The sequence below is a fragment of the Lichenostomus cassidix genome, chromosome 3, assembly GCF_008360975.1.
Source record: "Lichenostomus cassidix isolate B80296 chromosome 3, HeHo_3.0, whole genome shotgun sequence".
NCBI lineage: Eukaryota > Metazoa > Chordata > Aves > Passeriformes > Meliphagidae > Lichenostomus > Lichenostomus cassidix.
In genome coordinates this window covers 112,825,035-112,849,401 of record NC_139483.1, presented here as the reverse complement: position 1 = coordinate 112,849,401, position 24,367 = coordinate 112,825,035, and the positions used below count along the sequence as shown (strand labels likewise).

Below are 24,367 nucleotides of genomic sequence, written 5' to 3'. Positions count from 1 at the left end.
TCCATCACCTGCAGTCAGCTCCTCCTTCCCACGCCCAGCAAGTTTCTCCTTCAGGAGTTTTTCTAAACAGGGCATTTATTGCTTTCCCCTGGAGAGACTGAGGCAAACAATCCCCTTTTTTTAGACACACAAACCCTTTTCTCCTGAGTTATGTGCAGGAACACGTCAGAGGCAGAGCCAGACCTTGTGAAAATGAGGTAAAAAGGAATTTTACATGGAGCCCCCGGGCAAGGAGCAGCCTGTGGAATCAGGGGGTGTGAGGAGGAGACTGAAATTCATCACCGAAATTCACCACTGAAATTCAAGGAATCTTTGAGCAAATGCTGAAAAGCTTCATTTTGGGAGTGTTCTGTAGCTGTGGCCACAACAGGTTCCCACATTCCCTTCTAACTCATCACAAGGGCTCATTAAAAATCCATCAGAAATGAAGGGCAATAGCTGCAATAATCAGCAGCATTCCTGGGCTTGGGAAGGGAAATAAAAGTTCTATTAAATTAACGTGAGGTTGGACACTTCCCAGCCTGGATCTGCTTTTCCTTTCCTGTTTCTCGATGCCTGGGAGTGCCCAACCCCCTCCAGAGCATCCCTCAGCTGCCTCCAGACATTCAGGAGTCATAGAACATTTGGGGTCAGCAGGGACCTTCAAAACCACCCCCTGTCACTGTCCCATGCTCAGGGACACCTTGCACTGTCCCAGGCTGCTCCAAACCCCCCCCAGCCTGGCCTTGGGCACTGCCAGGGATCCAGGGACACCACAGCTCCTCTGGGAATTCCAGCCAGCAGCTGGAAGGGCAGGAAAACCCCAAACCTGCAGTGAGGCCCTGAGGCTTCAGCATGGATGTCATGGTGGGAAATGGGAAACAACAGTGTGTCCTGCAGCTTCCCTGTGTCCTGCAGCTTCCCTGTGTCCTGCAGCTTCCCTGTGTCCTGCAGCTTCCCTGTGTCCTGCAACACTCCTGTGTCCTGCAGCATCCCTGTGTCCTGCAGCTTCCCTGTGTCCTGCAGCATCCCTGTGTCCTGCAACATCCCTGTGTCCTGCAGCATCCCTGTGTCCCTGCAGCTTCCCTGTGCCCTGCAGCATCCCCTGGCACCTTCCTGAGGAGCAGGAACACCTCAGGGACACCACAGTGCTGCTGTGCCTCTGCTGCTGCTGCTGCACGGGGATGGAGTTAGCCACAGCACTGAGGCAGGGCTCACCTGGCTGGGATCACCTGGAATCACCTGGGAATCACTGAGGAATCACCTGGGATCACCTGGGTTGATCTGGGATCACCCTGGATCACCTGGGAATCACCTTGGATCACCTGGGATCAGCTGGGAGTCACCTGGGCTGGGCTGGGCATCACCCTGGATCACCTGGGAATCACCCTGGATCACCTGAGATCAGCTGGAAATCACCTAGGCTGGGCTGGAAATCACCTGGGATCACCTGGGAATCACTAAGGAATCACCTGGGAATCACCCTGGATCACCTGGGAATCACCTGAGATTAGCTGGGAGTCACCATGGATCACCTGGGATCACCTGGGAACCACCTGGGAATCACTCTGGATCACCTGAGATCACCTGGGAATTGCCACCTCCCTGCCTCTGCCCCTCCCACCCCAAGGCTGACTCCTCCCCTCCCTCTCCCCACCACCTCCAGCGATCCCTCCAGGCTCTGGGAAAAGCCCCAAAGTCCCCCCAGAGCCCCTCTGGAGAATGCCAGCCCCCCACTGTCACCATCCCAGTGTCACCATCAGAGGCAGGAAGTGAGCAGTGCTGAGCTGGGGGTTGATCCCGTGGGATCCCACCTGCCATGTGCTCCCTCTGCCAGCAAAATATTGATGTTTTCCTCCCTTTCCTGCAGCTCTCCTGCTGCTGCTGCACCCACACAGCTCAGAATCACACGGGGCTGGCTGGCTGGAAATACCAGCTGGGGCTGAGGCAGCAGCTCTGAGCCAATCCACGGGAAATCCACAGGAAATCCACGGGAAATCCACGGGAAATCCACGGGAAATCCATAGGAAATCCATGGGAAATCCACGGAAAATCAGTGATTCCCCTCCATCCTGAGGGAGAGCAGGGACTCAGCAGCTGATGGATGCTTTGGTTTGCTTGGAGGACTCACAAAAATCAAGCTGCTGCAGTTTGGAGCATTTTTACCAAGAGATCAACTGCAAGAAGTATTTGTCAGAACTAATCCAGAACCATGAGGAAATAAGCAATAAATGGTTTGTTCTCCACAGGGATGAGGAGCTGTTTTTATTCCCTGCCCTCCTGCTCAGGTGCAGAGGGATTGATTTATTCCATGGAGCCTGAGGGACACCAGTGTCACCTCCTGACCCTAAAACCTTCCTTGGCTTTAATAACTAACAGAACCAAGGAATTCCAGGCTGGTTTGGCTGGGAAGGGAACTCAAAGCCATCCAGGGTCATCACTGGTAGGGACAGGGACATTTTCCACTGTCCCAGGATGCTCCCAGCCCTGTCCAGCCTGGTCTGGGACACTGCCAGGGATGCAGGGGCAGCACAGCTTCTCTGGGCATCCTTTTCCTCCCAGGGAAGGATCCCTTCCCAATATCCCATCCATCTCTGCCCTCTGGCAGGGAAGCCATTCCCTGTGTCCTGTCCCTCCATCCCTTGTCCCTCTCCAGCTCTCCTGGAGCTCCTTCAGGCTCTGAGGTCTCCCTGGATCCTCCTGAACAGAACTGGAATTCACTACATTCAGCTCTTTCCTGGAGGTAAAAGATTCTCCAAAGCACAGCCTGAGCTCAGCTGCTGAGGGAACAAACCAGGGTGAGGTGTTGAGAGGGAAAGACACCTAATTACCCTAATTGGGGACAAGTTGTCTCTGGGAACAGAATTACTGACAAGAACAGAGCACAGTGACCACAACAGGAGGGAAAAAATCCATTCCTGAAGCGATTTAAAATAAATTAGCTAAAGCAAATAAGGTTTAATGGGCTTGGCCTGGTGTTACAGAGGAGACAGAACATCTCATTGGTTCAGAAGGCCTCGTTGGCTTTGAAGGTCACAGAAATATTGGGGTTTGGTGTAGTTGGGTCACCACAGCCCCATGGAATGCTCCAGGCTGGGGCAGAGGGGCTGGAGAGCTGGGAAAGGCCCTGGAAGAGCTGGGAAAGGAGCTCAGCCTGGAGCAAAGGAGGCTCAGGGGGACCTTGTGGCTCTGCACAGCTCCTGACAGGAGGGGACAGCCAGGGGGGTCAGGCTGTGCTCCAGGGAACAGGGACAGGATGAGAGGGAACAGCCTCAGGCTGTGCCAGGGCAGGCTCAGGTTGGACATCAGCAGGAATTTCTCCATGGAAAGGGTGGTCAGGCCTTGGCAGGAGCTGCCCAGGGAGGTTTGGAGTTTCCATCCCTGGAGGTGTCCAGGGAATTCCTGGCTGTGGCACTGAGTGCTCTGGGCTGGGGATGAGGTCAGACTGGATGGTCTCAGAGGGATTTTCCATCCCCACTGATCCTGGAATTCTGGGATCAGAGCTGCACTGCAATATCCCCTTTGCAAACACAACTCCCAGCTCCCCTCTGCCCCAAGCTGGGAATTCACCTCTCCAGCTGGGAATCCCTCAGCTCTGGGCTGGGAAACTCTTCCCCTGCAGGGATGTGACACCTGCCCTGTCCCAGCCCAGGGTGGGGACAGCCCAGCTGAGGTGGCTCTGCTGCTCCCCCAGCTCAGCTCCTGCAAGGAAATCCTTTCTCTGACCCCATTCTGTCTGCAGCACTTTGGGATGGCACAGAGCTCTGCCAGGGTGGATCTGAGCTCTGAGCCCCTCTGGATGTTTTCCCCCTGGAAGCTGAGGATGAGGAGGCTGGAAGTGACAGAGACACTGAACAGGAGACTGGGAAGGACTCCTTTGCTTTGCTTGTTTTGGGCTTTTTAGGTCACAAGAAAAAGTGAATTCAGGCATTAAAATCCTCTTCTTTCAGCTCAGGCTTATTGCTCCGAAAAAACACTTGTCAAAGGGAGGTTATTTTCATGTTTTTAACAGCAGGGAAATCACACAAAGAGCTTTCTGTGCTGATGAATGGCTGTGTTCAGAGCATCCCAGGAGTGCCAGAGCAGCTGGGATTGTCCTGTCCTGTCCTGCTGTCCTGTCCTGTCCTGCTGTCCTGTCCTGCTGTCCCTGGGGCTCCATGGGGCAAGGAATGGCTGAAACCACCCAGAGAATCATGGAATTTCACACTGGTTTGGGTGGGAAAGGAACTCAAAGCTCATCCAGTGCCACCTCTGCCATGGCAGGGACATTTCCACTGTCCCAGGTTGCTCCAAACCCTGTCCAGCCTGGCCTGGGACACTGCAGGGATCCAGGGACAGCCACAGCTTCTCTGGGAATTCCATCCCAGCCCCTCCCCACCCTCATTCCTGCCCAAAATCCCATTTCAATCTCCCATTTCCCAGTGGGAAGCCATTCCCTGTGTCCTGTCCCTCCAGCCCTTGTCCCCAGTCCCTCTCCAGCTCTCCTGAAGCTCTTTAGGCACTGGAGAAGCTCTGAGCTCTCCCTGGATTCTCCTCTGCAGTTTTCTTCTCCTACAAATTCCCCTCCAGATGTCCATTTACTCTTCCCCCCAAACTGCCTTCAAACACTTTGATCCATATTTGCTCTGATTTTGGGGAAAGAAAGCAAAGCACAAGGAAAACTCTTCCCCTTGCCTGAGTGTCCTGGTGGGACCTGGAATCTCACAGCACAAGGGAAGGACATTTGATGAAGGAATAAACAACCCAAAATGCTCTTCAGAATGGAGATTTAGGAAGGAGAGGACCTTTGGCTCCCACTGTAAATCACAGGAGATCTCAAAGCTCTGCTGTGCTTTGCTGATGCCTCTGCAGTGTTTTCCAGCACTGAGGACACTCAGGGATGGGTTGAGCCCAACCCTGCCAGTCCTCACCATGAATTCTGTGTCCCTCACAGGCAAAAATGCAACTTTCTGCATTTTCAGCCATCATTTCTTACGGTATAAATATCATATGTATCATATATTTAATATAAAAACTATATTATATATATTATATATAAATATGTAATAAATTATATATTGTATTTTTAGGAACAAAGCTGGCTTTCCCAGAGGAGCCCAGGGACAAGTGGCCACTTTGAGCAGCTCCAGCCATTGAATTGCAGCTCCCAAGCCCTCCTGCTCCCCAGAGCAGCCCCTCCAGCTGCCATTCCAGCTGCCAGGATGTGCCAGAGCCTCCAGCAGGGGAAATGAAATGAGCTCCTTCCTTTCACCCAGTGATGAGCCTTGGCCTGGGGCAAGAGAAGCTGCAGTAAATCTTGGGGAAGCACTGTAATCAGGCAGATGGAGCTGACAAAACAGGAATACACTGAATTTCCGAGGGGGAAAAGCCCCTTTCTCCTCCCTCACCTCACTCTGTCATCAAGAGCTGCCAGCTGCATGTTCTGCAGGTTGGAGGAAGGAAATCCAAGCAGACAAAGCAGTGCTGCTCCTGCTGACAGGGTGGGTGATGGATGACCCAGCAGTGCTCCCATCTCTCCAGGCTCTGCTCAAAACCCTGGGAAAGATGATCCCAAAAACGGGTGGGGACATGCTGAGACTCACAGAGACTCTTCAAGCTGAGGCAGGAGCCAAGGATTGGAATTTCTGTGCTCCTCCTGAGTCCCCAGGGCTGCTCCCACCTGCTCTGGGGCCACAGAGGGTGAGAGGGAGTGACTGAGGCTGGAAATGCCACAGACAGGAGTGCAGAGCACCCTCAGCAGCCAGAATCCTGAAATCCCAGGATCCCTGAGGCTGGAAAATCCCTCCAAGATCAACTCCAAACTGTGCCTGATGCCCACCCTGTCCTGAGTGCACTGAGAGCACTGAGAGCACTGAGTGTCACAGCCAGGAATTCCTTGGACACCTCCAGGGATGGAAACTCCAAACCCCCCTGGGCAGCTCCTGCCAATCCCTGACCACCCTTTCCATGGGGAAATTCCTCCTGGATCAACCAGAACAGCCCAGGCTGGCAGACAATCCCAGGATTGTCTGTTCCCACCTTTCCTGGCAAAGGCAGGATAGGAAATCTTTGATTCCTTGTCCAGGTGCATCCTGAGATCCCCAGAGCCAGAGATGCCCACAGAGCAGTGATGGCAGAAACCCCACAGAAGGATTTACAGGCAGTTTTGGGGAGAATTTCAGTCCAGGCACTCTGAACCCACAGAGGTGACTTGTTTTGTCAAGGGAAGCAGAAGGAAAATCCATGGATCTCAGTTCTGCCTGGAGCTGCTGGGGATGTGGGCTCTGCCTTGCCTCTGGAGCACCCCTGGCCACTGAAACTGAGCCATTTCAGCTCCTCATTCCCTGCAGGAATTTATTCATCCTATATTCTATTTATTCATCCTATATTCGATTTATTCATCCCCAGCTCTGCCAAGCACAGCCTGCACCTCACTGCTCCCCCTGAGCCACCTCAGCAGGGCAGGAAAGTCACCATTCAGGGGTTCCTTGTGCACTGACAGCCCCAATCCAGAGCAGGATTCACACTCAGAATGTGTGAATTACACTGAATTACACTGAATTACAGAGCTCACTGTAAATCCAACCCCAAACATCTCTGAGATGAGGTGGAGAATGTGTGACCATCAGAGGTGACAGCAGAACAGCAGCCCTGCAGGCCACAGGAGCAGCCCAGGACACAAACCAGCCTCTCCCAGCTCAGGAAGGAATTCCAGCATTCCAGTCACAAGGAAAAGCCAAAACCTCTTCGGGTGTTTCCTCAGGTAACAACATCAACTCGACAAACCAAAATCACTCTTTGGAGAGAACAGAAGGATTCCTGCCAAGGATCTTCCCTCAGGAGAGCTGCACCCTGCTCTGCAGGGCCAGGGGGATTTGGGGTTCTCAGCAGAGCTAAACCATGAGAATTCCATGAATATTCCATCATTTCCCCAGGAACAACCCCGAGCCTGAGGCTCCTGTACCTTTTGGTTGGCGTGGGAGCTCCGGAGGACACGTGGGTCACCATGGCCTCGTTCATGTTAGCCACGGGCCTGGGGGGGCTGGAAGAGAAACAGGAGCCTGTTAGAGAGCAGGGAAATCAGGGAATAAATCCAGGAGAAACTGGGATCCTGTTAGAGAGCAGGGAAATCAGGGAATAAATCCAGGAGAAACTGGGATGATCCTGTTAGAGAGCAGGGAAATCAGGGAATAAATGCAGGAGAAACTGGGAGCCTGTTAGAGAGCAGGGAAATCAGGGAATAAATCCAGGATAAACAGGATACTGTTAGAGAGAAGGAAAAACAACAAGGAAACAACCCAGCACTTGGGAAAAGCTCATCCCTGTGTCCTGTGTCAGGTCAGGAGCAGCACCAGGAATTGCTTCACCCAACTCCTGAGGAGCTTGGCCTTTTTATTCCAACTATTCCAACTATTTTAGTGAGGCAGCTGGACTAAAGGAATGGATGGATCCCATAAATCCCAGCCAGGAATTCCTTCCCAATATCCCATCCATCCCTGTCCTTCCAGTGAATCCTGGAATTCCTCCCTGGCAGCTCCAGCACTGTGTGGCACACAGGGTTTGCCATTCCCAGCCTTTGTTTCCCAACATTCCCACAAATCCTGCTCCTCCCTCAGACACCAGGAATGTCCTCAGACTCCTCATTCCCACCTTATTCCACCCCACAGCCCAGGAATGAGGGAATCAACCAAGCACGGAGAGAAATTCCCTGGATGTGAAACACCTCAAATCACAGCCCAAATTCCCCCCAGGAACTGCTGCCTCCTTCTCCAGGCAGCATTTGAGGGAAAAGCACTTCCCATCCTCACTCAGGGCAGATTTGCCCTGAAATAACCACAAATGTGCATTTAATGCTCCTCCAAACAGATATTTCACCCAGAGATGATGTGGCTGTGAGACATTCCCTGCTCCTCTGGACAAGGAACTCCCTGCAGTCCAGCAGTGGAATTTTGGAATTCCATCCATGGCCATGAGCAGCTCATTAACAGAACTCTCCCTCCCCTTCAGCTCCGAGTTACTTCTCCCTGGCTGAGCACCAGGAATTCTCCATTCCCATCTCCATGGCCAAACCCTCCTTGTCTCCCAAACATTCCCTGCCCTGCACTGCCCAGTGTGGCTCTGAGACAAACACCTGCCAGAGCAGCAGCTTTTGCAGCCCAAATGGTATTTTCCAGCCCCATTTTGGAGGGCAAGAGCTGGGATTTTCCTTTGGGAGAGATCCATGATTTCCCTAAACACACAAACACCTCCTCAGTGTTTTTTATGACTCTTTTTAACGAGACAATGGGTGTTAATTCCCCATTTGAAATCTGGTTTTAGTGTAATTATTGCACGTTTCCACATGGTTCTGTAACCACCAGGGTGCTCCCAGTTTTCCAGCTCAATCCTTACTAACAGGGATAAAAACAAAGGAAAAAACTCAGGAACATCTGGATAAAAGATTCCAAGGTGAACACCAAAGGTTGGACTTGAATAACTCAGAGATCTTTTCCAACTGAAACAATTCTGTGATTCCACATTCTCACTACATCCAACAACGCCTTTCCCAGGCCTGAGGATTTCTTGAGGATTCCATTGATCTGTTTTTAGGGAATATCTTTGGAAAACACCTGTCAGGATGGCCCTGTGTTTGCTGGAACAACAGGACAGAAACGTGCCTGGCTCGGGAAACCACGAGGATAAAAACTGAATTATTCATGGAATCAAAACACACAGGAGCCCTGGAGGAGAAGGGATTGTTTTGTGAGCTCAGCCTGCAGCACAGCTCAGCCCCAGCTCCCCAAAACTGCCTTGAAAGGGACATGCCAAAGGGACATGACTGGGTTTGCCCACCTGAGACACTCCTGAGTCATTGAAAAACAGCCTGGAAACACCAAAAAATATTAAAATCAGCTTTTCACTATTTAATTGAATATTTAAATCCAAAATCTTCTGGATTCATCTACTGAAGAGGCATTTTTGTGCCTTGATGGCCTCCCCAGGAACCCCAGAGGCATGGAAGGGTCAGCAGGCTCCAGCACAGATTCCTGTCCAACAATTCCTTTCCCAAGCAATCCCTGGCAGCAGTTTGGGAGCCACAGGAGGCAGGAATGACTCCAGGGAGCATTCAGGTGAGAATTCCATCCTGGAAGGCAGGAAGGATTCCCAGTGTGGATGGCACAGCTCAGAGCTGAGTGCTGCCCTGGCAAACAGACATCCCAAAAATCCCTGGCAGCAGAGCCATCGAGGCCTCATTCCCTGGATCCTGCAGCCTCTTTTCCCATGGATACAGAGCTGCCCACCAGGAATGTGCCAAGGATGGGGTTTGCTCAGCCCCACCTCACACAGGGAGCACAAAACCACAATGGAAACGATGATTTTGGAATTTCTGCAGCTTCTTGTTGGGAATTTCAGGTGATGGGATCCTCGAGGCTGGGAGGAACCTCTGGAGTGCACCTCATCCACCCTCCCTGGCCAAGCCAGAGCAGGATGTCCAACAGGATTCTCCCATCCCCGAGGATGGAAACTCCACCACCTCCCCAAACTACCCCAGAAACAATCCAATCCCATCCAATCCCTCCATGCACTCAGAAGGGATCACAAAGGAGGTGGAAATGAAGGAGCAGCTTCTTTTGTGCTTGGATATTATATAACAAACCCATAACCACAGCTCTGGATTTATTATTCCAATCTAAAGCAGCATCTCTGCTGCCTCTCCCTCCTCCCGAGGGTGGAGGATAAGGATCAACACCCTGTTCCTTGGGAGGCACCGAGGCAAGGAAGGGAAAAACAGACTGGAAAATGCAAGAGCTGATAATGAACAATAAAGCTCACACCAGAAAGGGGAGAGGTGGGGGTGGGATAAGCCTTTCCCAAAGAATGAACAAAGCAAGGACACAAATTGGATTCATCCTGGGAAAACAGACCAAGGGATGCACAGGGTGGATTGTTGGGATGTCCACCTGGACTGAGGATCCCTGTGGATCTCTTCCCACTCAGGACATCCCATGAATCTCAGATAAAATGACTGCCCAGGGCCATGGCTGGAGCTGGAGAACAGCCCTGGGGTGATGCTGGAACCCCAGAGAACAGCCCTGAGCCAACCTGGAGAATTTGGGGTGCTGTGTGCTCAGCTCTCCCCAGCACCAATGTGATCCCAGTCCATTTCAGGAGCTGCAATTCCACAGGGAGGCTGAAAAGCAGGGATGGTTCAGGCAAGAGGCAGAGGAATGGCTAAAAGCTGGAAAAATATTCTTTTCACTGGCAGAACTGTAATCCCAAACCTCCTCTTTAGCAGCCAATTATGTGGTGCTTTGATGGCAACCTCCACACAAATTGGATTTATTTCCAATAAAACCAAAGCACAGTGAACAAGCAAAGACAAAACCAAACCCAGAGAGCAGGAAGGGAAATGAGGGAAGTGCAGCAAAGCCCAGAACAGCTGCCAGGGCTGGTGAGCTCTTAACTGGAATCTTTTAAAAACTCTTTTATAAAACACCTGACTTTCTGTTGGGATTTTCCACTTTGCACAGGCTGTAATGCAAAGAAATCTTCTGATCTCTGCTGTCCTTGTGGCTGAGGTCAAATATCTGTGAAGAGCTACTCCATGAACTTGGAGTTAGGAAATAACTGTGGGAACACTACACAGGTGGTGCTTGGAGCTCTTTTGCCCAAAAACACGAGGGGAAAACTCCCAAGCAGCCTCTCCACAGGAAATCCCACAGCCTGGATTAAGAAATAAGAAATCACCTCTTTCCTTTGCACAGAGAATTTCAAGTCTTCCTCTGTTTCCTCCTCTCTTACTTCCTCCATCAGGAAACCCTGAGAGCAAAAGGCTTTGCCACAGTGAGAACACGCATTGAGCTCAGAAATTACCTCTGAAATCCCCAAAAAATCCCCAATAAAACCCTCAAAAAACCTCCAGCAAAAAGGGGGAAATTGTTACCTCTCCTTTCTCCTGTCCAATAAAGAGAATCTGCTCAAAGTGCAGCACAGAGCAGCTCTGGGCTGCTGGGACTTCCTCTGTTTCTTTTCTGAGCCAGGAACAATCCCAAAATCGGGGTAACCTGGATTTCCAGGCTGTGCAAACCAATTAATTCTGCAAATGGAATGAACTTGAGAAGGGAAAGGTGTTTGTGGTGTCCCTGGGAGGCAGGGGACAAAACCCCTGCAGGCCTCACCTGCTCCTTCAGCTCCTCCAGGAGTTCTGGTTCAAACACCACAGTGAGGGATTGACTGAATATTCCCAAAGAATTCCTGGATTGCAGCTGGAATGAGGTGGCAATGACCACTTCCCTGCTCAGCCTCTCTGCAGTTCCAAGCACAAACACCTGCCAGCAGCTCCTCCCTGGAACTCACTGCTTCCTGACAGGGCATTTGTAGGGAAAAATCAGGGATTGTTTAAAAATAGCATCCAACATTCCTGCAATGAGAGCAGCAAGGGCAAACCCAGCCGTGGGGATGCTGAGCCAGCAACCTTTTCCCCTAGAAAAAGGGAATAAATACAAGTGTGGTACTAATGTGGATCTCATCACCTCATCCCAGTGCAAATCGTGGGAGCAACTTCCAGGAAAAGCAAGATGAAAATAAGGAAATCTGGCAGATTGACTCCTGCTTTGTTCAACAGTAGAAAACAATCCATTCCTGCACTTAAGACTGTTCAACAGGGCATGAGAAATGCCTGCTGCTCCTGCTGCCACTCAGAGCAAACCAACCCAAAGCCACCCCGACAAAGGCAGGCAGAGAAAAATCACAAACAACTTCTAATCCACCAACAATGTAGGTTAAAAACCGTCTAATCCAAAAATAGCAGCCTGAATGTTTGCCAAAGGGAAGCATTTCCAACGTGTTTGGATCTGACAGAAGGAGGCAGGTAGAGAGGCACGATGTGCCTGGGCAGGAGGCTCAGGGATTGATCTCTGTGCTCTGCAAAGCTGCAAACTGAGGGGATTTTAGCAGCAGGAATGACACATTTCAATGGTAATTTTACAGGGTTTGTAGTCATTTTTATAAGAGTTGAAGGTGATTCTGTTCAGGTGGTCAGAAATAAATGAAACATAAAGAGAAGTTAAAAAACAACCACAAACATGAGAATGCGAACAGATAATTGGGATTTTACAGATGAGAACTGAGGGAAATCAATCCCTGAGGACTACAGTGATGGTAAATGGTGATGATAAACACAATTTCTTGCATAGATTGCAGAGTTTCAAAGCACTCTGGATTTTATATAACAGCAATTGCTGTGAGTTCCACATGTCCAGCAGGGCACAGAGCAGCTGCTCTTCCAGCTGGGAAGTGGAGCAGCAGCACCTGGGCAGAGGTCACTGTGCCTCTGTCTGCTCTGATCCTACAAGGTGTCCTGGGAAACCTCTGGAATGCAGGATGGGAATGCAGGATGGATCCACAGCAACTCGCTGTACACACAGCGCGGGATGAGAATTACTTCCCAAGGACTTTGCTGTGTCCTGAGCTGAGCTGGGCTGGGCTGACTCACCGGGGAGGCAAAGGGAGTGTTTGGGGTGTTCCTGTGCCAGGCTGCCCAGCCAGACACCCTGAGGGCACCCTGAGCACATCCCAAACACATCCCGAGCACACCCTGAGCACATCCCAAACCCATCCAGAGAACATCCCAAACCCATCCCAAGCACAACCTGAGCACATCCCAAACACACCCCAAACACATCCCTGCCCACATTGCTCCTCCATCCCTTTCCCAGCTCTCCTGCATCCCTTTCCAGGTGGCTCCTCCATCCCTCCACGCCGTTCCTGCATTCCTGTCCAAGGCAATCCTGTGTCCCTGCTGCATCCTCAGAGCTGATCCCATAAACCTGGGAGCCTGTCCCACGAACCTGGGAGCTGACTCTGCAAAGCTTGGAGCCGATCCCACAAACCCCTGAGCCAATCCTACAAAGTTCTCAGAGCTGATCATACAAAGCTATCAGAGCTGATCCTACAGAGCTCTCAGGGCTGATCACACAAAGCTCCCAGCCGATCCCACAAAGCTACCAGAGCCGATCCTACAGAGCTCTCAGAGAGGCTCCCCGTGGCTCCAGGAGCTGTTCCAGGAGCTGTTCCAGGGGCTGTTCCCGTTCCAGGCTGTTCCCATTCCAGGCTGTTCCCATTCCAGGCTGTCCCCATTCCCACAGGTCCTGGCAACTCCCACGACCCTGCTCTGATCCCAACCGGGACAAAGCGGAGGAGCCTCCCTGGGGCTGAGCAGGGACAGGGACAGGGACAGGAGAGAGATAGAGACAGGAGAGGGACAAGGACAGGGACAGGGACAGGAGAGGGACAAGGACAGGGGCAGGCCAGGGAGGGGACAGGGACAGGACAGGCATAAGGACAGGGACAGGGCAGAGGCAGGGACAGGGACAGGAGATGGATAGGGACAGGGACAGGACAGGGAGGTGACAGGGACAGGACAGGGATAAGGACAGGGACAGGAATGGGATAAGGACAGGGACAGGAATAAGGACAGAGACAGGAGAGGGATAGGGACAGGACAGAGGTAAGGACATGGAGGTGACAGGGGAGAACAGGACAGGGACAGGACAGGACAGGGAGGTGGCAGGACAGGGACAGGAGAGGACAGGGAGGTGGCAGGGAGAAGGAGAGGGCAGGACAGAGCACAGACCTGCGGCGCCGCTCCCCGCCCGCCGCTCCATCCCGAAGGATGCTCTGCTCCGCTCCGCGCCGTCTCCATGGCAACGGGCGGCACGTGACGCATCTCCGGGTACCACAGAGCATCCCCAAAATCCCGGGCTGCTCCCGGCACTTAGGGCTTCTTCAAAGCTTCTCACATTTTATTGTTTTTAAATATTATTATTCATTTTTTAATGATTTTCCGGTTTTGGCTCTAAGTTCTCATTTTCATTGGTTCTCAAGTTGTAATTGTTTTTGTGTTTTTAAAACCGACCCCGTTCTGCTCTGCTGGAGGCAGGAGGCACCAGCAGCCTGCAGCTGCCTGCGAGAAGTTTTTTAACGAACAAACAAAAACAGAGTCACAGAATGGCTTAGGCTGGAAAAAACCCCAAATCATTGAGTCCAACCTGTGACTGACCACCACTGTGTACTTCATTACATTCTTTCCCTTGAATAAATTAATAAAAAATAAATTAATAGAAAATAAATTATTAAATTAATAGAAAATAAATGAATAGAAAATAATGTAAAATAAATAACGTAAAATAAAATACAAAATAAATTAATATAAAATAAATTAATGTAAAATAGATTAATTAAAAAATTAATGTAAAATAAATTCTTATAAAATTACAAAACTTGCTCCTCCAAACCCAATATTCATCAAGAGAAATGAGGTTTTCTTTTGGCTGAAGAAAGCACCACCCTGAGCTGAAATGCTGGGGTTTAGGGGAGGAACATCGAGGTTCTCTCAAACCCACCCAGTTCACTGCCCCAGGCTGCTCCAACCTGGCCTGGGGCATCCCAGGGCTCCAGGGGCAGCCACAGCTTCTCTGGGAATCCTGGGCCAGGGAAGAATTCCTCCTCCACCCTCCCAGGCAAGGATTCCTCCCATTAAATTAACAAATGATTCATAAATTGCCGCTAGAATAGAGATTATTGCCCCATGAAATGAGGCCTCTGGCACATCCAACCAAGCAAATAAACACCCAAACCTCCAGCAAGGAGAAGCTCTTGAGGTTTGTGTGAAACCCCATTTCAACAAGTCTGAGTAACAGAATCACAACTGGATTCCAATCCCTGGAAAGAACCTGAAATCCCCATGGAGCTCCAACCCCTTCCCTGGCAGAGACACTTCCAGAGCATTTATGGCACCAAAGAGGAAAAGTTCCAACAACTTCTCCAGGTTGTTTATTCCAGCTCTGCCTTGATCAGAAGATTCCTAACTGGAACTTGTTTGGCTTCAGCCTAAGGATTAAAACCAGGGCTTAGCTCCTTTGGAGGACAAAAGGAATTCTGACCCATGCTCTGTGCTCTGTCCCTGGCTCACTTCCAGCCCCAGGGCTGTAAATACAGGGATTAGAGGCTGTTAATGGTTATGAAATCAGTGTTGGCCACATCCTCTACCTGGGTGATGTCACAGCCAGGAGCTGCTGAGAGCAGCCTTGTCACACCAGGAAAGGAATGTGACAATGAATGAACGAGAATTCAAAATAAATTCCAAATAAATTCAAAACAAACCCCCCCAGAATTAAATCCCAGCACTGGGGGTTCCTGCTGGGTGATGCTACAATATCATCACAGTATCATCAGCCACCTTCCCAGCAGAGCCCTGTGCACACAGCCTGCCATGGAAACGTGCAAGGAGCTCAAAGCCCAGCCAAGCTGTGCTCTGGCAGGAGAATCAGGAGAATCAGGAGAATCAGGAGAATCAGGGCAGCTGCAGCACAGCAGGAACAGCTCAGCTCAGCTCAGCCCTGCTGCTCTCAGCCCTGCAGTGCAACAGGGGAAAATGCTCCTGGAGAAACCAACCCCACAGGGCCATGGCAGGGACATCTGCCACTGTCCCCAGCTGCTCCCAGCCCTGTCCAGCCTGGGACATTCCAGGGATTCTCTGGGAATTCCAGCCCCTCCCCAATATCCCACCTGACCCTGTGCCACCTCCACAGCACCTTAAATCCAGGATTTGATGTCAGAAGTTTGTGTCAGGTGGGTGCAGAGCAAGGGGAAAAGGGCCATGGCACCTCCTGACATCCCTCTGTGGTGATGGAACTCCTGAAAGGATTCCTCCCAGCAAAACTGATCCTTGCAAACACCACCTCTGCCTCACCAGGATGTGACAAAAAGGTGTTCTTGTTCATCACACACTCTGTAACGCCAGGAAAAGGAGAGCCTGTGAGTTCCACAGTGACTGTCAGTGAGCTAAACCCAAATGTGATTTGCATGGAATTGCTGACAGCCAGGAAATTCCCACCTGGACACAGAATCCCTGGGGGTGGGAAAGTTCTCCCAGAGCATGGAATCCAAGCTGTGCCCAATCCCCACCTTGTCCCCAGCCCAGAGCACTCAGTGCCACAGCCAGGAATTCCCTGGACACCTCCAGGGATGGAAACTCCAAACCTCCCTGGGCAGCTCCTGCCAAGGCCTGACCACCCTTTCCATGGGGAAATTCCTGCTGATGTCCAACCTGACCCTGCCCTGGCACAGCCTGAGGCCATGTCCCTTGTCCTGTCCCTGTTCCCTGGGAGCACAGGAACAGCTACAACCTGCAGGAGGATGCAGGGAGATCAGGGAGGAGAAGCAGAATGCACCAAACCAGCAGGAAATTGCAGAATTTCCATTTTTTTCTATTACTGACCCAGCCCAGCTGCAGGAATGCAGGTGAAGGTGGCTTCAGAAACTCTCAGTTATTCCTGGAAATGTGAGTGAAGCAGTGAGGTGACAACATCCCTCATTCCCTCAGGGATGTACATCTGAGGCTCCAGTGGATCCACAATATCACTGACTCTGAGGCCATTTCTGACTGCATTTCTCATATCTCCTAAAGCAGTGAGAAACACTGAGATAAAGGAGCTTCCATCACACAGGGAACATCAGCCTGACTGGAATTCTGAGTGGATTTTAAACTTTCTTCTCCTGGTGGTAAAGCTTCAGTGGTGGAATTTCCAGCACTATTGGGGAATTCTAACTATTATTTCCTTACATTCATCGTTAAAAACATCGTTTTGTTGCTCAGAGAAGCTGTGGCAATGAATAAACAAGAGTTCAAAATAAATTCAAAAATCCAGGCTGCCCTGGATCCACCACCAAAGGGAGCCTCTCCTGTTGATCGTCCTGGCTCTTGTCACCATCCTTAGTTACAAAACCACCCTGAAAATGCACATTCAGCCAACTGCAGCTGAAAAAAACCTCCAAAATGCCCTCCAAAGCTTGCTGCTGAGCCATTCTGCCCTGCACATTTCCCCTTCCATTGGCTTCATTCCCATTATTTTCCCATTCCCCTTTATTTAATGTGTTGCTCCTCCTGCAAATGAGTGTTGATGGCACAGAACTCTGCAGGGCTCTGCTGGAAAACCTCCTCCTCACCTTTCCTGTGGCAGCCACACTGAGGCCAAGGAGAGAAACAATTTCCATGGAATCCCAGAATCCCACAATGGTTTGGGTTGTTAGAAACCTTCCTGCTGATCTCGTTCCAAACCCCAAGCCACAGATTCCTCCCCATCTCCTGTCTGGGTGGAGCTTTGTTTGTTGTTTCCTCAGTATTCCAGTGCTCATAATTAACACATTATGGCATCATTATGGTCATTACCCCAAACAAACCCCGCAGCAAGGACCCTGCAGGCTGGGGTGACCTCAGGCTGTGCCCCACTGGCACGAGGCACCTTCTTCTGGAGTGTTCAGCAGAGCAGCTTTCCCTGGCAGCTCTGACTGCCCTGCAGGTGTCACAGGCTGCCCTGGTGACCTCATCCCTGTGTCCCCAGGCAGTGACATCACCCAGAGCTGAGCCAGGGCTCGGGAGCTCTGCAGTGTCTGAGCCACATCAGCCACCAGCAGAGTGGAAATGGGGAAATGACCTCAAAGTGCAGCTGGGACTGAAAACAGACAGTGCAATCCTGCTGGGTCACCTCACGGAATCTGAGGTTCTGAGGATGGAAAGGATTCCCTGAAACCATCAAGGGCAAACTGTGCCAAATCCCCACCTCATCCCCAGCCCAGAGCACTGAGTGCCACAGACAGGAATTCCTTGGACACCTCCAGGGATGGAAACTCCAAACCTCCCTGGGCAGCTCCTGCCAAGGCCTGACCACCCTTTCCATGGAGAAATTCCTGCTGATGTCCAACCTGACCCTGCCCTGGCACAGCCTGAGGCCATTTCCCTTGTCCTGTCCCTGTTCCCTGGAGCACAGCCTGAACCCCCTGGCTGTCCCCTCCTGTCAGGAGCTGTGCAGAGCCACAAGGTCCCCCTGAGCCTCCTTTGCTCCAGGCTGAGCTCCTTTCCCAGTTCCCTCAGCCACTCCTGGAGCTCCAGCCCCTTCCCAGCTCCATTCCCTTCCCTGGACACTCTCCAGCCCCTCAGGAAGGTGAGTCTCTCACCACCAGCTCATTGCACAATCATTTCCCCTCTGCCAAACCACAGCCTGGAAAGGACTCACCAACAACTTCTCACATTTATTTACATTCTTTGCTACTAATTTTTGTGTTTCCTCTCTCCCTCAAAGAGCACAGCTGGTTTTTTTTTCCTTCCAAGCCTTGTTTTCCCTGGATCCTTTGGCCAAGTATTGTTAAACTGCCCTTAGTTATTAATATTTTCATGCTTTATTGACTCAGCTGGAGCTGATCTCAGCTTTTCCAGATTCCCTCCCCCAGCATTTATCTGTAGGTGTTGATGTTGTTTCTCCTTTACATGAATCAAATACAATCAAACCCTGGTCCCTGACACCCAATAGAGACTGTCTGGGACTCAGAGCAATTCCTGTTTGGAGTTTCTGAGTTCCACCAGAAAATCTCCACTCACTACAGCCCCTCTCACACTTAAAAACCCTCTGAGAGGACTTTATTGTTATTTTTTTTTCTTTCAGTGCTATCACAGAAGCCCCAAAGGCCTCATGTCCCTTATGTAAAACCCCAGCAGTCCTTTTTGTCCTACATCCCCTTGATTTCCATGTGATTTGCTGTTGGATATAAATCACCTGCTTCCAGTATTTCTGCACCAGGCCAGTGTCTGTTGTTCCCACAGTTGTCCTTGGACCATCAGGCTCTATTTCCCAACACTTTGGCCTTTTCAGGGCAATTTTAACATTTAATTAAAGCTGTCAGCACAGAGCAGATGTCTCTGAGCTGCTGAGCTGCTGCCAGGAGCATCCGGGCAGCATTCCTGGTCCCTGCAGGAGGTGTCCAGCCCTGTCCCCATGTCCCTGTCCCTGCAGGAATTGTCCAGCCCTGTCCCCATGTCCCCATGTCCCTGCAGGAGGTGTCCAGCCCTGTCCCCATGTCCCTGTCCCTGCAGGAGATGTCCAGCCCTGTCCCCATGTCCCTGCAGGAGATGTCCAGCCCTGTCCCCATGTCCCTGCAGGTGTCCAGCCCTGTCCCCATGTCCCTGTCCCTGCAGGAGATGTCCAGCCCTGTCCCCATGTCCCTGCAGGGGCTATCCAGCCCTGTCCCCATGTCCCTGTCCCTGCAGGAGGTGTCCAGCCCTGTCCCTATGTCCCTGCAGGAGATGTCCAGCCCTGTCCCCATGTCCCTGTCCCTGCAGGAGATGTCCAGCCCTGTCCCCATGTCCCTGCAGGTGTCCAGCCCTGTCCCCATGTCCCTGTCCCTGCAGGAGATGTCCAGCCCTGTCCCCATGTCCCTGCAGGGGCTGTCCAGCCCTGTCCCCATGTCCCTGTCCCTGCAGGAGATGTCCAGCCCTGTCCCCATGTCCCTGTCCCTGCAGGAGATGTCCAGCCCTGTCCCCATGTCCCTGTCCCTGCAGGAGATGTCCAGCCCTGTCCCCATGTCCCTGCAGGAGGTGTCCAGCCCTGTCCCCTGCATGTCCCCAGGGCCATCCATTCCTGCTGGGTTTTTGGGATTCTGCCCTGAGCACCCTGCAGCCCCTGGCACGTGCCAGCTGCACCCTCCATCCATCACCTCTGGGAATGGGAATGGCAGGGCTGGGCTGGGCAGGGAGAGGCAATGAAGTAGGGAAGGAAAAAGCCATGAGAAGCTGGGAAGGGAAAGGCAGTGCTGGATTGGGAAGATAAAGGCAGTGAAGTGTAGGGAAGGGAAAGGCTATGAAATAAGGAAAGGAAAAGGCTATGAAATAAGGAAAGGAAAAAGCCATGAGAAGTTGGGAAGGAACAGACAGTGCTGTGGGCAATGGACAGCCCTGTCCTAGGGGGTCTGATGATCCATTTGTTTGGAGAAGTGAATTAATTCCTTAGGAGAACCAACTCCAGCTCTGAAATGAACAGAGGCAGAACTGAGCCCTGAATTCTGCCCAATTTGAGGGCAATTACCCCCAGGAAACCAGAACAGAATTTATAATTCCATGGAATCAGATCAATCCCTCACTCACACCACCAAAGCAAGCATGGAGAAAGGTGGGGAATCCTCAGGGAGGTAAGAACTGGAGGGAAAAAGCACAGAGCAAAGCAGGAATCAGCTCCAAGCTGGGCTGGGAAAAGCCCAGAGTGGCAACTAAGGCTGCAGGCAGCTCTGGAGCTCTACACTGCTCACACCAGGAAGCCACACTACGAGAAGCTCTGCAGGTCTCACCTTTCCAACATTTTGGCAATTTAGCCTCCAGCTTTTCCTTAAGGAATGCCACACTGTTAAAGGAGTGAGCAGAAGAGGCAGTCAATGGAACCATCAGGGTGTGGGAAGGGCAGAGCAGCACAGCCTGACGTGGTGTGGGCAGAGGGGAAGGAAATCCACATCCCAACAGCTTGTTCTCCATTCACTGGGACACAGAAACCTCCAGAGGAATTTGGTACTCCTGATGTCAGACAAAACCTGAGGAGCATCAACTCCCCTCACTCTCAGACCTGCAAATGGCTCCATACTCATGAAAATGGGAGTTCTCCATTTCCCTGAAATCAAATCCCAGTGCTGCTCCTCCTCACTCTCACCTACAGATGGGAAGTTTTCTCCAGCCTCTGCAGGACACTAAACCAGATTTGTTTGGAGATTGACTTCAGTTTGTTTGGGTTTTTCTCTCAGTTTTTACTTTCAAGGTGAAAACCAACAAACTGGGGGAGCAGAGTCACCTCAGGCTGCTCAAACCAACAGCAGAGCAATGGTCTTCCATTAAATGGTTTTTCAAAGATGGTTTTCCAGTCAAACCATCCCAGCAGCCCCACAGTGAGGTGACAACAATGCCACAGAGCAGGAGCCACAGCAGGAGGACATGGATGGAAAGCCAACAGCCCAGGCAGCTCCAGGTGAGCCCTGCTGGTGTCAGCAAGTCAGTGTTTTTGGCATTGCTCTGTTTAGATAATTTAATTTACAGTCTGATCCAACACAGGGATGAGGGAGAGGTGTTGGGGACACTCTGGGGATCTGATGGGGGTCACTGCTGGGGACAGGGAGATGCCAGAGCTGCAGGCAGGACACAGCCAGGCCTGCACCAAACCCCTGCAGCTCCTCCCTTGGTAGAGGAGACTCCACACAACCTTCCAACGACTTTCCAGACAAACATTTCCAACACAGCACTGCAAAATGTTCATCCCAACCCCAGGATTGCTTCCTGCCCCTCATCCCAAGCCCAGGGCTGTTTCCTGTCCCTCATCCCAGCCCAGGCAGGCCCAGAGCAGAGGAGGGAAGGCTGGGGAGATACTCACACAATGTGGGAGAGGTCCAGGGGCTTCTCGGGCTGCTCGGGGAACAGTGGCCGCGGTGGCTCCCTGCTGGGGACACAGCCCAGGGATTTGCTGATGGCGTGGCTCAGCTTCTTGGCCGGGGATTTCTGGGGTTGGGAACAACGACAGGAGCCAGGTGAGGCTTGGCAAGAGCAGGGTGTGATCAGAGAGAGGTGTGAGAAATGACACAAGGGTCAAAAGAGGACAGAGCACCCAGAAATATCCCATTCTGTTACACCATTCCTGCAGAGTGCACCCTTTCCAGGAAGAAATTCCTCCTGATGTCCAACCTGAACCTCCCCAGGCAGCCTAATTCCTTTCAGGTTCTGGAATCTTTAATTATCAGCTCACAGCTCCATCCTGTGAAGCAGCAGAATTGTCCCCAATGCCCACCTTGTCCCCAGCCCAGAGCACTGAGTGCCACAGCCAGGCCTGGTGACCCTGGAGAGCAACTCCTCCAACAGAACTTGGATACCCAGGAATGGCCACTTGATCTTCTCCTGCCCTGAGGAACAAGTTCTGGGAGGCTTCAAAGGGCTCTACTATTGAAAACTGAAAGTTTTAACCAAATTATGTAAGATTAAGAAACAAACCAATTACCTGGGGGTTCAATCAGGAATTAAGCTCAGGGGAAATCCCATCCCATTAAGGGATTTTTGCACTCACTCTCTGAGCACAGAGGGTGTATTTTGAGGGGAGGGCAGAGGAGTCAGTTCCCAAATTCCTGTGCATTGCAGGCAAAGCCAAGGTGGGACACAGGGTTGGGACAGGCAGGAAGGAGCAGTTTCTTCATCTCCTTTCCCAAATTCCCTCACAGAACCAAGCCCTGGCAGCTCCTGTTGCTGCTCTCACTCACTGCCACTCCAGGAAAGTGCAACCCCTGGCTAATTAATCCTGTGGAATTCATTACTGCTCCTGTGGAATTCATTACTGCTCCTGTATGACATTCCAAAACAGAATTAGGATAAATTCTCAAGTCACATTCAAATTAAAATTCAGATCAGTTTTGGTTCCAACAAGAGCCTGGGCTCCCCAGGACAGGAGTCACACCCATAGTTACAGCAAGCAGCACCAGTAACCGACAATTACTAACAATTAGTACCATTAACTACCAGTGCAATAAACTATTAGAAATTAATAAACCAGTAAGAGTTCCCAGCTCTGGGAGTTTTGGCTTTAGCAACATGACCAGAGGATAACAAGAAACTCTTTTTGGAGAGCTCATGTGTGAGGAGGTTTTCCTGTCCATGGATTTACAGGGTTTATAGTACCTTGGGATGGATGCACAGGATAAAGTAAAATCCCAGAATGCCTGAGGTTGGAAAAAACCTCCAAGATCAACTCCAAGCTGTGCCAAATCCCCACCTTGTCCCCAGCCCAGAGCACTCAGTGCCACAGCCAGGAATTCCCTGGAGACCTCCAGGGATGGAAACTCCAAACCTCCCTGGGCAGCTCCTGCCAAGGCCTGACCACCCTTTCCATGGAGAAATTCCTCCTCATGTCCAACCTGACCCTGCCCTGGCACAGCCTGAGGCCATTTCCCTTGTCCTGTCCCTGTTCCCTGGAGCACAGCCTGACACCCCTGGCTGTCCCCTCCTGTCAGGAGCTGTGCAGAGCCACAAGGTCCCCCTGAGCCTCCTTTGCTCCAGGCTGAGCCCTTTCCCAGCTCCCTCAGCCACTCCTGGGGCTCCATTCCCTTCCCAGCTCCATTCCCTTCCCTGGACACTCTCCAGCCCCTCCAGGTCTCTCTTGTCAGGAGGAGCCCAGAGCTGCCCCAGCACTGGAGGTGCCCCAGCAGTGCCAGCACAGGGGACAGGCACTGCCCTGGCCCTGCTGCCACCCCAGAGCTGGCACAGCCCAGGGGCCACTGGCCTCTTGCCCACCTGGGCACACCTGGGCTCATGTCCAGCCTCTAGCACAGCAGTTTCCAGTTTTCCAGCTCCTCTTTCCCAGCCTGGAGCATTCCATAGGGCTGTGGAGCTCCATGCAGCCCATTCCTGGTGTCTGCATGCCCTCTGCTGGGAAATGTCCCACTCTGAGGATTTCCAGGTCACTTGGAATTCATCCCCACGTGATGTGTCCCTGCACATGGCTGGGAACGTGCTGGGGACAGGGATGGGGACAGGGATGGGGACAGGGATGGGGACAGGGATATCCTTGGGTTGGGCTGGACACAAACAGCCTCACAACACCTTCATTACTTTAGGGCATCTAAATAAGAAATTAAATGAGGCAGGAATAGGGAAGATTGAGCAAAATCTCCTCAGCAGCTCTTCCAGCAGAGCTGCAGGTGGGAGGGGCTGAGTTTGCTCTAGATCTGATTGTTATTCCATGGAAACATTTCCCAGCACAGCCAGGGATGTCAGCAATCCCCTGGCCAAGCCTTGGGTTTGTTCATGGGTGTCCAAAGGCACGGGGAAGGGGACAGAAATCCCCAAAATTCCATTATTTCCAGCAGGGAGGAGGCTGACACACCCCAAACCCATCCCAGGGACAAGCTCAGGATGCCCTGGATGTTTTATCCTGGAATTTATGGTGACAGATTGCTAAAGTGTTCCAGAGCAGAGCAAACCCTGCCTAACCCTCAGCCTTCCAGCAGGAACCTCTGCAGTGTGGCTCCTGCTGGGTGTAGTGACTCACAGCCTCTCTCTGAGGCTCTTTAATCAAACCAAAATTTGGGAAATGTTTCAAGGTTTTCATCCCTCCAAACAGACCCCAACAAGCAGCAGGTTCATGCTGCAAAACCTCCTTAAAAACAGTGTTTTACCTGAACTAATCCATCTAAAATCACTGTGGTTGCATAATTTATTTAATCACTATATTAAATATACAGATATATATAAAATATCTCAGTGCTACAGGTATAAAAAATTATCAAAGGTACCTCAATTGCAGGGAAAAGAAGCTATAACTATCTAAATAATAATAATATTTATATAAACAATGTATTAATAAGTCTATTGATCATATTAATCATAACTATGGAGATACTTGTTAGTATAACAAGTATCTGAATTATTGCTGGCTGCACTGAAAAGCCAGGAAAGAGCATTTCTTGTTTCCCTGCAATAACACTCAGCAGTTATTGCAGAGTGAACTCACCAGGAGCTCCCTGAAGCACCAGCACAGCCCAAAGCCAAAACTAGAATATTTTATTTTTATAAATTAAG

At 51.2% G+C, this 24,367-nt stretch overlaps 1 protein-coding gene across 15 annotated transcripts in view; it reads right to left on the bottom strand.

Moving 5' to 3' along the window:
* Window positions 1–24,367, bottom strand: part of DTNB (dystrobrevin beta) — a 118,816-nt gene that overhangs the window by 65,659 nt on the left and 28,790 nt on the right. For 14 of the 15 annotated variants that reach the window (XR_014851193.1, XR_014851194.1, XM_085057279.1 and 11 more), the window contains 2 exons: window positions 21,180–21,304; window positions 6,923–7,000 (listed from right to left, as the gene is read on the bottom strand). Coding sequence is in view for 13 of the 15 variants with exons in the window: in XM_085057279.1 (XP_084913405.1) it covers window positions 6,923–7,000; window positions 21,180–21,304 (203 nt within the window). In the remaining 2 variants the exon portion in view is untranslated. The remainder of the gene's footprint in view (window positions 1–6,922; window positions 7,001–21,179; window positions 21,305–24,367) is intronic. The other variant, XM_085057290.1, reaches the window with a different exon arrangement.